Raw genomic sequence first — 13,168 nt, 5'->3', positions numbered from 1 at the left:
TCACCATCTGTACCTTCAAGCAGCTGTTGGAATGTACGCCGAAAATAATAGGCCTTGAACGATGCGATGACGCCTTGGTCTAGTGGTTGCAAGATAGCTGTGGTGTTTGGAGGAAGAAAAACCACTTTCAAATTTTCATGCATTTCTACTACCTCGGGTGGGTGACTAGGTGAGTTGTCGATCAGAAGGAGAATTTTAAAGTCAAGGTTCTCCTTGGAACAGTACTCTTTCCATGCAGGGATGGCATACAAGTTAAGCCATTCCCTGAACAGGGGGCCAGTTATCCAGGCCTTATTATTTGCTCTTAAAATCACTGGCAGGTGCTCCTTTGAGTAACCTTTCAAGGCTCGTGGGTTGGCTGACTTGGTTATCAGCAGCGGTTTCATTTTACAGTCGCCAGCTGCATTTGCCGCCAACAATACTGTCACACGATCCTTTGCAGCCTTGAAACCAGGCGCAGTCCTCTCTTGTTTAGCGATGTAGGTTCTCGCCGGCATTCTTTTCCAGAAAAGTCCCGTTTCATCTGCATTGAAAACTTGTTTCGGCATGTAGCCACCTTCTTCAATGATCTTCTCAAGTTTCGGGATGAATTCCTTTGCGGCGTCAGTGTCGGAACTTGCTGCCTCGCCTGTCAGTTTTATATTATGGAAACTGTACCTGGCTTTAAATCGCTGAAACCACCCGCGGCTGGGATTAAACACTTCCTCTTTAACGGTTGAAGTTCCTTCAACATTTTTCATTTCCTCATTGTACAATGATAGAGCTTTGCTTTGAATAAGCCTTAAATGTACGGAGCAATTGTGCTGGTTCTGTGTTTCAATCGATACGGCAAGCATCTTCTCCATTTTCTCCATAGCGCTATTACGTGTATAACTCGTCTTTGTAGCACTGACAGATGACATGTTCAGTAAACTACTCTTAATTTTGTCCGCGTTTGATCGAATTGTACGAACTGTGGTAGGTGGCAGACCTAACACTTTACTAATCTCAACAGCCCTCTCGTCCGAATCGAAACGTCTCAAAACTTCCATTTTCGTGGCTAATGAAACATGTGTTCTGTTCTTATTTTTTGAAATCACGTTTGAAGATAAATTTAGTCGTTTGGAAGACATCTTATGAAGAAAAAATCATAAATTGCAGTGAGCTGATACTGTAGGCCTACTACAAACGCATTTAATCACGATAAAGTTAACAACGCCACGTTTAAAACTCCGGCCAACTCAATGATATCATAGCGACTGAAGTGCCAAGGAGTTGGACGAAAAGGGGTAGGAGAAAATGCTGTGTCGTTGTGGGAAGTAGATAACACTTCTACGTGCGAGATACGTGGGTGGCCGAGCGGGCGGGCTGGTAGTATTGCATCACCGCGCGGAGAGCAGCGTTGAGCAGGAAGCGTCCCTCATGATGTATGATAAGATAAGGCGGTGAACGTGTAGCTTACGCTACATAGCATAAATTAACTACCGAAGGAAACAAAGAATTATAAACGAATTATATACGGTGTTTTGGTTAAAATAAAGATTTACTGTCATTGTAAACGACGTTATTGTGAATCGCCGACAACTTAAATTGAAACATGAGTACTCAAACATTAGCGACGTTAATCCGAAACGACGTAAATCGGTACGACGTAAATAGAGGACTTACTGTATGTATTAAAAACTAACACAGGAGAGATATTTTTACGCAAATACTCAACAACACACTGCAATAATATTTTTTTTTTTTAAACTTAAGTGAAAAACTGACATAAGGGTTGAAAGAAATTATTTTTTAAAACTGAAAATCAGAATAAAATGAACGACCCATACAAGTAGCAGTGAATGTGGACCGGAGCGCGCACCTTGCCTGCGCACGTCGGCCTCCAGGGCGCACACGGCCTCCCGGAGCCGCGCGACGTGCGTGTCCACCGCCAGGCAGTAGAAGGCCCGGCACGTGAGCGGGGGCCGGCCCGCGCCAGAGCGCAGACTCTCCGCGCAGTCCGCCAGCTCCCTCAGCACGTCCAGGTTCCCGCACAGCTCCTGCAGCATCCCGCTGAACGCTCCCTGGCAGGACAAACACCACACATTCACAACAACTAAATACTATTTTTTTGACGCGACAACGTCTCATAAGTCGACGAACGCCGGCTGCACGCACGGAAAAATCAAGACTCATCGTCACGTTCCGCCCGAGCCGAGCGCGCGAGAACCGGCCAACCGCCGCGCGAGAAAATCTTATATAATATCAAACAGGTTAAGGGCGGGCTTTTTAAAAGCAGCAATTTAAAAAAAATTTGATTCATTCGTCCAATTTCGTCATTTTAAATTTACAATTTATTGACATTGATTTGATTTCAGTTTATTTCTATAACTAATTGTTTGTGATTGTATTTAAACAAAATATTAAATTAAATTTGCAAAAACTGTAAATAATATTTGAAAATTAAAAAGTATGCAATTTCCATCAATGTTTTCTAATGACGTTATCACTTATCACGTAAAATTATCGTCCGTAAACCGACTTTACAGACAATCCCCCCCCCCCCCCCCTTTTTAATTCCTATTTTAAACCACGTATTGTTCCAAATATGTCAGAAATTTCCCCCTCAGTTAAAATAAAAATTGCCACCTTATTTTTAAGTGGGTATTTTAGAAATTGTAAGGAAAAAATCTAAATGTATATTTAAAAAAAAAAGTTGAACACGTGTGTGAGTTTTAGTTAGTGATTAATAACACGGACAGTATGGAAGAAAAGTTAGTAGGTGATGTCTAGAAGTGCTGCACTCAAAGTCGGCGAGTAAATAAGGGTACGTGGAGAAGTTTTGATGCTAATTTTGAATTAATGGTCCTTAAATATGAAAGAAAAAAAAATCACTTGCAGCACAACGAAGGTACAGTGTTTTAAAAAAGAATGTGCATGCGTGATTGCAGTAAGATGGAAGATAAGTTAAAAAATGGAAATTCACGGTGGAAAGCTTTTCGTTGACCTAAATGTGGCAAATAATTGAAAAGTATAAGTGATGCAGTTAAAAGTCTTTTGAATTGGCAACAAAAATGAGTGTTCCACAGTAGTAATTACTGCAAGGAAGCATTGATTGCATACCAGCATTTCATATTAAAATTGAAAGTAGAAAACACTACCTCTTAAGCCAAACCGAAAATGCTGATGAGACTCCTGTCTGCTTCGACATGCCAGCCAACTGCACAGTAAATGAGAAACAGTGCAAAGTCTGTTTTTATTAAAACCACTGGAAACTCAAAATTGAGGGTGATCGTAATGCTAAGTGTATTAGCTGATACGAAACTTCGAAGAAATAATTTGCCCAATGAGAAACTGCCTCTAGGAGTTGTAGTTGTGTGTCCAGACAAGGACTGGATGACAGATGTTCTCATGGTAGAAGTTTAGTAACAGAGACCTGGAGCAATGCTTTGCAAAAATATGAATGTTGGTGCTGGATTCATTCAGAGGACATCTGAGACAGTTAAGAATAAGATTAAGAAGCTTTACACTGGTCTGGTTGTTATTCCGGGAGAGATGTTGTTGTTGATAAACCCTTTAAAGACACAATTTGTCAACTGTGAACCGAGTGGCTTATTGGAACCAACTTGTGAAATCATTTGTGTGTAAAATATGTTTTGAAACATGTGAAGAGTGGGTTCAAAGGAAGCACATTATATTACAGTATTTGCAAGTATAAATCTTTTTTTTTTTTTTTAAGTTTTAAATTTACTAAATTTTCTTGCCAAAATTTTTAAATGAAAAGAAATAGGTCAACTTATATGTGATCTAAATTATACTCAGGACAATACGGTAACCTATTTTAGCAGTATTTAAAAAATACCTATCAAATGTCCCGATGGAAATTATTTCACCGAATAATCGTTGATGATTCAATTTCGGTAATTTTATTTAATTTATATTAATATTTAAACTTTTTTTTCTGCAGTTTTAAACAAACAGAAACCCCCTGTCGAGAGCAGGTGGTACCTGAGTGAGGCTGGGCACGGTGACGCCCGGGCGGACGCAGTACTTGTCTCCGACGCGCGCGAACACACACATGTCCGTGGGCTCCCGCAGCATGAACAGCACTTCGCGCACCACCTTGTGCTCGCTCAGCGTGTTCACCTGCGCGGCAGGAGCGCCGTGCTTGTTCCTGCAACACCCCCACCACAGTCCGCCCGTCGCCTTTGAATATATATATACTGTATAGAAGTCGCGAGTGGATATGATTTACACTACGTTTTTCAGGAGCGTATGATGAGCAGCTTGGGAACTTCACCGCTGCAGCGCGCTGCCGTAACGCCCTGTATCGTCTCAGTTGTTATTTACACATTAGAGCGCAGCACTGTCGCCCGCTGTCATTCCCCGCACCCCGCACCCATCATTCACTGCAGCTCAAGGTCGTTCAACGGGAGGGGGAAGGAGTGTCTGAAGAGTTGGACACTTGTCCGCTAGGGACCACCACAAGTCGATGCCCTAGAGATGGTGGCGATTGCGGCGGTGAATTAACCAACTACCTCAAAACCGTATTAGAAATATTAACCTGGGCTGGCGACTTCTATACAGTATATATATTCAAAGCTGTGGCTCAGTCTCGGTGCTCGTGAACTGGAGCCATGATGATCAGGACTGCGCCAACAGCAGTTTTATCAATTTGAATTAAATACAAACACGAATATCAAATTGTTCTGAAACACGAATATTATGAATTATAATCCCACTAACATTTAACTCCCAACATAAGGACAACATATTTTTTTTTACTGCATATAATGTTTCACGAATGGTGCATTTACTGCTTATAAGGTATGATTTATAATTCAATAAAATAAAAATTAAAAACCTAACTATTCCAACGCTTACCTCGTGTGCGAAGTCAAAAGGTTTACTTTACTCTTTACCTATGTTAATGTTTACAATCACTGTTATACCATAGATGTAGATTGTTCAAGTGTAAGTGTGCCAGAACACTAGTGCTACATGTTAGTGCTGGCTAACGCTGTGTATTTGATATGTTGAAGCTACATAACAATTGTAGTAACTGTCTGTTGGCACCCTTGTCTTGGGAAAAAAAAAATTACAAATCCTTCTGTTCGTTGCAATTCGTGTGTTTGCAGATGTATTTACATAGTCTTACAATATTTTAGTTGCCAACTACTTCGTGATAGCAAAACAAAAAGTGTTCTCTATTGCTAAGAAAGAGTTTAATTTATGTTACTCAGAAATAAAAATTCTATAATTACACAATTTAAAGTCGCGAAGCATACTTAGAAAAAGGCATTTACACTCTTAAACGTCTTCCGTCATGAGTCGTGAAAGAATTTTACAGAAATGTGGCAGTGTCTCTTTAAAGACAAATACAATAGAAGTGGAAAAACTGTTGGCATGTTATGCAATTTTAAACATCAAATGTACCCATCAGTGGTTTTAACATACAGTTTGTTTACACAGCTTGGCGTGTCCATTGATACATTCAAGCTATGACCAGTGCTAAATTGGTATTTCCTGCTTAAATTGTTTTTTCCCTTTGACCTCTTCAAAAACATTACAACAGGGTTCTACTGTAACACATTATGCATTACCATATGGTTCTACTTTCTAGGAAAAAAAAAAAATGCATACAGTGCAAATGAATACCACACTATTTGAAGTGTATACATATAGTTCTTCATTAAATTATGTCAGTTGTGGAAGAGCTAACTGAGAACAACTTGCTGCACAGAAAAAAAAATTGTTCTTGTACTCAAAGAAAGTTTCCTATATGTAAATTTTTTTTTTAACCAATTAGTGGTAAAACTGACGAACTTAAGTTAGTTTAGCTGGACGTGATGATAAGTCACATTCCCAAAGTAAAAACCTTATCAAATCAATGTTTTTTCACATCCGGTTTTCGGACAATCAATCAGCAATGTCATAAAAGATAGTACTGAAGTTAAGGGGCGTTATATTTTAATAGCAACATGAATATACTAAGTTAAAATAAAAAATAAATGAATAGTAATTTCAACTAGGTAGAGATGTTTGTCAGGAACGAGACACTGTATGTATGTGCACAGGCACTTGCCAGAGGCTGGCGGCGCCCGGCCGGCCGCAGTCCGGCTCGCACACGCGCAGCGAGGACCACCAGCCGCGCTGCACGCTGCCTGCCAGCCACTCCCGGGCCAGCAGCCCCTGCAGGATCTGGTCGCTCCGTGCGTCCGTGCGCGGGCGCGGGCGCTGCTCGCTGGCCTCTGGTGCCTCCTCCGGTGCCTCCTCCGCGCCCGGCGACGTCCAGTCGTCCTGCACGGCGCGACAACACTGGCACTCCTCCTCCGTGTTCATCCCGCGCTTCCGTAGACACAGCTACATTAGTTTGGCGCTAGGTGATTATATTGCCTGAACAGTAATATTTTACCTTACCGGGCATTTTGGCTATTGAGACACGTACAGAAAGATATCTCATAGTTATTAAAGTGTAGTTATAATTTCAATGAGATTTCAATAGCTTTTCCAAAATGGCCCTCGTTGGTAGCGCCACAGAAAAATTATTATTTTTTTTTTAATATAAAATACTATATATTATCTAGTATTATATATTAAAAAAATTAAAAATAATTTTTCTGTGGCGCTACCAACGAGGGCCATTTTGGAAAAGCTATAGTGGGAATAGTTTATGGAGAGATATTTTTTGAGGAATAATAATAAGAGCTATAAGACAACCAGAACAAGGACAACGAAAAACAAGACGGCGAATAATAATGAGAACATCAGAAATAACGAGTTAGCGGGACATACTTTAGAAAATGAAACAGTAGGACAATCTAGTCGAGGAGTAGCTACAACGCAAGCTAATGCACAATGGCTGCAGATTATTCTTGTAAACGGTTTGAGACTCGAGCAAAACCCTCTTTTACATTAGTTGTCCACATCTTCACGGCTGGGAGCGTGACTACGTGTTTGCGGCAGTCGGCTCGGCCTTCACACGTGAACACCCGGCGGGACCGCTGGGGTGCCCTCAACTCGGCCACAGCACACCATCACATGATCCACTCCAGCACCAACCGGTGCTCCTGAAGTGCACCATGCCAGAGGGGGCACTTACAATTTGCAGGCTCTAAATTGCCAACTGTAGCATTCTTGTAACGCGCACAAGGCAGCGAGCCTAATAGATGATTTCATTAATAGATAAGATCATTTTGTCAAAAGGTTTTTATGAGTTGTGTATTTATATCTGTTACTTGTTACAGCAGTTTGCCACAGCCTTCATGCGATACTGAACGAGTCCCTGTACCGAAGGAACACAAATAGCTACATTCATTAAACAATTTTTAGAACTGCTTATATGCTGATATTGTCAATAGTCGCGTACTAGTGTTCATAATACATTAATTTTGCACCTTCACACCGCTCTCTGCTGCACTCACAACAAAGGAATCCTCAAGTTTAAGAATGTTCTTCCACAGTCAACTGGAGGAATACTGGAACGGAGTGACGTCAGCGGTCACTCACCTCGGTGTCGGAGTCGGAGCTGTAGTAGTGGACATCCGGCTCCCCCTCGCGCAGATATGCCCCCCAGTCGAACTGCTCCTCCGGCTCCCGGACCGCGGCCGGGGGCGGGGGGTCGGCGGGGCCGTGCGCAAGGCTCACCAGCACGGACAGCACGGACCACTGCACGTCGCTCTGCACCACACAACACCGCACGTCGCTCTGCACCACACAACACCGCTTCCATCATTTCCCGAGCCTCCCTCAGGTATACTCTGTATGAGGAGAATGTCAAAGGAGTAACTCGTCAGCAACTATTAATTTATCTTATCCAGTAAGATATATACGTAATATGCAGTGTTGATGTTTAGGCTACCAACATGACAAAGTATAAATTACGACTGATAAACTGTACACCAGCATGAGTAGACATTGCATCGCGCATGCCCTTAACCAATATTTTCTAACATCCGTCAGATAAATTTTTCCATGAAATTACTAATATGAGCAACTATATTTCATTCACAATTTACAGTAGTAAGTTATACCGTAGGTAAATAAGTTGACCTCCAATCAGCCTGTGACATTGTTGCACTTACCAGAGTCTTACAACTAACAGCCAGACACATGCAAGCGAAGCACGTGGGAGCGGGCAGGTCAGCACGATCCTTGACAGACCTGCGGGTGCTCCTTGAAGACCGGGTGGTCCACGAAGTCCGACACCAGCTGGTCCAGCCGCCGGGCGCTCGCAGCGTGCCCCTGGACTCGGAACCTCAGCGCCAGGTCGGCCAGCGACTGCTTGACCACGTGCCGGTTCACCGACAAGTACCGGTGATTGTAGATGTTTGACACAGCATACTTGTAGCACAAGTTAAAGTTCTCATCTTCTTCCTGCAACAATAGTGACAACAAAAAAAAATTGTCTTCGTAGAGCCAGTTGAGTGAGAGTCTTCTTTTCAGAGCACACGAGTCAATCCCTCTAAATAATGCCGTAGAAAATTAATCGAGCATCTGATATCATGAATAACATCAAATATTTCACAGCACATAACCAATATTTTACTAACAGGCAGCTGAAAAAACAGAATAAACGGGATGAAAAAAAGTAATGAATGGGTTGGTATCACATGCTTTTATGACGACCACCTCTTGGTACGAGCTATGAGCTCAGATATGCTAGTCGTGGGGACACAAGAAGTAATTCAATTAATAAGCGTAGATTTAACTGACACACATTACAAGACATGAGAAGTCAAGTCCTTGCTGTGTCGCAAATTAGTTATATTCTTGGCACAGTTAAAGTTTTTTTTACTATCAATTACATTGTAAAGAGAATCAAATTATGCTTTCAGGGGTTACAGTTTAAAACTGTCATCACTGCTCTGGTGTGTTTCCAGCTTTAACTTTGCGCAGGCGGCTCAAGCGCAGCTAATGTTTCAACGCTAGGCGGCCGTGCATCACCCAGTCCCTTATCCCACACTTTGTTAGCACATACGGTCTCAAATGCAGTGCAGGTGTCGTACCTTCAGTCAGCCTCCAAACCTTCCACCGGTGCGAGTTGACATGACCAGCAAGACACCAGCGTTGCGTTTTGACACACTTTGTACCACGCGCACCGCAGATGTAGCCCAACGCCAGCCTTTTCTCAACCCCGCCTGCACCTTTGTTTTGTCTCTTCCTCGAACTGTCGTAGCAGGAATTGCTATCCCCGTCCCTTTTGAAGTGCCCCTTTGAACGGTGCCGGGTTAGAATCTCACTTAGCAACCTCCAGTTCAGCACTCAAGCACACAGTGAAATTATCAAACAACAAATCGATAAAACAATAAGTTACGAAAAAAAGAAGGAATTGTATAACAAAATCAGTGCAACTTTTTTATGAAATTCTTTCTATTGATTTTAAGTGTACAAAACAAAAACACGCATGAATCATAAAGTGATCTAGACAGGCCCACAAAGGCTGAGTAGTTATTCATAAGTGCCCAGATTCAATTCAATTTTAACAAGAACAATCAAATACATATTGTGTGAGAGCAAGTATGCAATCGTTAATAAGAATTAAAGTAGCCAGACACGTATTCATAGCGATGGTCTAAAAACTCCATACAAATTAATAATAGCATACACTAAACATTAATTTACAGCTACAATACTACCATACATCTGAGGAATATTATCAACGCATGCAAAAAAGGTACAATTATTATCACAATAAATGCAACATGCGCAAACTTGAGGGAAGAGTGCATAAGTGCATAATGCACCCCAATGTTTAACAAGAAAATACCAAAAGATTACACACAAAAAAAAAAAAGATTATTCGAATGAAAACCCCAGGGCTGAGGCTCGCGAGGCCTAGCAAGGCGGGTGGCGCAGTCGCATGGACCTGAACGCGCTTCATACATCATGACGCTACCTTCTCTTCGCAGGGAAACTACAAGGGCAAGGAACCAGAACGCAAGAAAATACGTGGCTACAGTTTGAAACTAATTCCAAGCAGAGTTGGCTGGTTTAAATCACAATGGTTTAAACCACAGTTAAAAAAATATATTATTTTTTAAATATATTTTTAATAGAATATCTTAATAAATTCTAATGAAAGGTCTAATGCCACTCTAATAACAATACTTTGCTCATTATAGTTTCGTGTGATGTACTAGAACAAATAATTACATACTAATCAAGATCATATCATTTAAATTATCTGAATAAGTAGTAAATTATACCTAACTAAAAACCTCACTCTAAAATTGAATTATAAAATTGTAGTCAAAAGTATAAAAAAAGGAGATAAATAAATTTATTATTTAAACAAAAAATATCCAGTTTGTGAGAAATCCCCAACTGTACTGTAAATCCCCTTTCTGTGGGAAACACCCATTCTATAGAGAATCCTCTTCCTGTGGGAAAATACCGGGAAATTTATTAAGTCATGGCTTTTCGGCAAAGTAAAAATAAAATTACCAAAATACCATTTTCCAACACTAGAGATGTTCCTGTATTTACCCTGAAAACAGCATTAATAAATTCTCACTACTTAGTTTCTAAAAGTTGATAATGCAGACACCTATCTCCAGTTATGTCTACACCAGCCTACCAGCTGAAGACTTATCCTGTCAGCTTTAGCCCAGACAATGCATCTGCAATAGGCCCTATCCCGTTTGTGTAGACTGTGGCTGGCGGTGATTCTCCAATCGCGAACGACTGCAGGGCTAGGTGGTCGCAGTTTCCCCTTTCAGAGAAGGTGGAGAGTGCTTAGGTTGGGCCAACCTCAGTTGAAAGGCATAAACCGTTATGAACAAATATTCTCGCAAAAATGTGTTTATAATTCTAACTGAATTACAGAAAACCTAGGTACTAGTTATGTAGGGCTATTTGATATGCATAGGAATATTGTGCATTTTGATGTATTAAAACCTTTTCACAAACTATCACTCAACCCTTGAGAATGTGCATACTGAAAAGCTATGCAAGAGGAAGTGCATTAGCAAGTGTAACCAATTTGGTCTCCTGCTTCAAAATAACTACCTAGAGAAAGTACATAGATTGAATTTAAAACAAAATTGTAGAAGCCTCTAAACTATAAATTTACCACATCACTAAATTATGTAATCCTAAGCACTCTTTGATGCAGTGTTGCTTTGCAATTACAAGTTAACATTGCAGGTAAATAAAGGCGTGGAATGTAGCATTTAAGTAAAATTTGAATGATAGCATGTGATTTGAATTTTAATGATTTTTATAAGAATAACGTTCACACTTGTGGTTACCAAGTTACCAGTGTTATCAAGTGTTTATTATATAAGCAGAGAAGTGTATCATGACAGCTACCTTAAAGTTTAATACTAAGACATTGTATCGCTGTAGTCATTAATTTAGATGGTAAAGTATGTTCATGCAAAGATTATAACCTTTACCCAAAATGTATTTTCATCATTTACAAAAATCCTCTTTGTTTACGGACTAATTTGTTCCAACCAAAAAGAGCACAAATAGTCGCAAAATAGTACTCTATCTCGATAGCGGTAATAAAAACGTGACACAGTAAAAACACTAATTTTTCTCACAGAAAATCTTTAACTCCACCTACCCCACATTTTATTAACTTACAGTAAAACGAGTCACTTCTTTTATCAGTCCACGAACATCATCCAAAACATCGTCGCTCAATTTAACCGCCATAACTAAGTTTAAAAAAAATATTTCGCCGGACAGGTGGTGGGATCATTGAATAAATACATAAAGGTAGGGCGTAGTCGACTTTAAGCTAAAAATTTTCAGTTCCCAATTTTCTTGGCAGACTACTAAAACATCTACAAACAGATGAAAGCTTTACTTCACTAATCTGCATTAAAATAAAAACTTAGCAACGAGTATACAAACTACAAAATATCGTAGTTGCAACTCATTGTTAATAACATAGAACCAAGGAGTATGGAAGTAGAGAGAGATGTCACTACCAGGCTGAACCTCTTTGCTTATTTTTTTCTTTGATAACCACCACTATGTAGTGAAACTAAACCTTACAATAATATACTTTAAATACGTAGTTTTACTAATGTATAATTTTAAATTGTGGTTTTAAAATAATTTTATATTAAATATATGTACGAAAATTAAATTCACAGTAACTGTTTAGAAAGGTATTTCTTTTTGTCCCAATATCACAGGATCTAATGCGGTTTATATGTTCCAGTTTGTTGGAAATATTTTTTACTTCCCCCCCGCCCCCAAACCAAATGCTTTTTTTTTCTTCATAATAGAATCGTTTGTAGAAGAACTTAGGTTATCACCTACCCATTGATTTGTCCCGGGCTTCTGGGAGGGGCACAGGGAGGAGCGGGAGCGGTCCCCGAGCAGGGGTCGCTGCCCAATAGAAGGGAGAGGTAGGAGCAGTCTCCCAGAGAGGTCGCTGCCTACCGGAGGAGGGAAGGGGTAGGAGCGGTCCTGCAGAGAGGTCGCTGCCTACCAGAGGAGGGAAGGGGTAGGAGCGGTCCTGCAGAGAGGTCGCTGCCTACCAGAGGAGGGAAGGGGTAGGAGCGGTCCTCCAGGGAGGTCGCTGCCTAAATAATACTGCTCAAGTATTCTGCCACTTTTTATTTACCCAGAAATTACTGGGGAGAGCTTTCTGCCTGGCGATTTTTTTTTCCTAGCCTAAGTTAATTCTAAATGTGTAGGGGAGGGTCCAGGTTAGGGGAGGACCTAAGTGTGTCTCAGGCCGAAGCCTATACACTCTACCATGCGGGTTTTTAACCATGCAGGACAAGGGCGCGTGCATCATGTGCTTATTGGGGTTTACTGGCCAGCCATGGCTGCGATTGGCGCCATGACTGACGCCCCATTGGTCGCCTAGCTTAAAAGCTAGCTAAGTGTGACCCAGGTAAAACCTGCATAGACACAGGGAAAACCCTGGGCCGGTTCATGCGGGGATCAATTAACATGCATTAAGCAAGCAGGTAACTACTGGACAAGAGGAAGAAGGGTCCAGGTAAGAAGAGTTGGAGGGGCTGAAAATCAACCTTGGTGGAGTTGGGTGCTTGGGCCTTGCGGCCCGCATTTAAGTTGGGAGCTCCTGGGTTATTATTAGCCAGGGGCGCATGCGCCCCCAGTGGCGGGCGACTTCACGTCAGCCCAGCCACAGCTGCCCAGGCAGCCACAGTTAAGATAGAAGTGGGCAGACGAGCCAGTAAACCGGCTCGAACTGCTGGCTCTCGGAGCGAAAGGC

The 13,168-nt window shown here is 41.3% G+C and overlaps 1 protein-coding gene across 3 annotated transcripts in view; it reads right to left on the bottom strand.

Annotated features, from left to right (window-relative positions):
* Positions 1–11,848, bottom strand: part of LOC134535444 (gamma-tubulin complex component 5-like) — a 36,096-nt gene extending 24,248 nt beyond the window's left edge. For 2 of the 3 annotated variants that reach the window (XM_063374545.1, XM_063374546.1), the window contains exons 1-6: positions 11,554–11,848; positions 8,125–8,337; positions 7,471–7,668; positions 6,047–6,261; positions 3,970–4,135; positions 1,844–2,045 (exon numbers count right to left, since the gene is read on the bottom strand). In XM_063374545.1, the coding sequence (XP_063230615.1) occupies positions 1,844–2,045; positions 3,970–4,135; positions 6,047–6,261; positions 7,471–7,668; positions 8,125–8,337; positions 11,554–11,625 (1,066 nt within the window). In that variant the 5' untranslated portion in view covers positions 11,626–11,848. The remainder of the gene's footprint in view (positions 1–1,843; positions 2,046–3,969; positions 4,136–6,046; positions 6,262–7,470; positions 7,669–8,124; positions 8,338–11,553) is intronic. The other variant, XM_063374547.1, reaches the window with a different exon arrangement.
* Between the last annotated feature and the right edge of the window lie 1,320 nt (positions 11,849–13,168).

Source organism: Bacillus rossius, chromosome 8 (genome assembly GCF_032445375.1).
Source record: "Bacillus rossius redtenbacheri isolate Brsri chromosome 8, Brsri_v3, whole genome shotgun sequence".
Classification (NCBI taxonomy): Eukaryota; Metazoa; Arthropoda; class Insecta; order Phasmatodea; family Bacillidae; genus Bacillus; species Bacillus rossius.
This window is presented reverse-complemented; position numbering and strand designations above follow the sequence as displayed.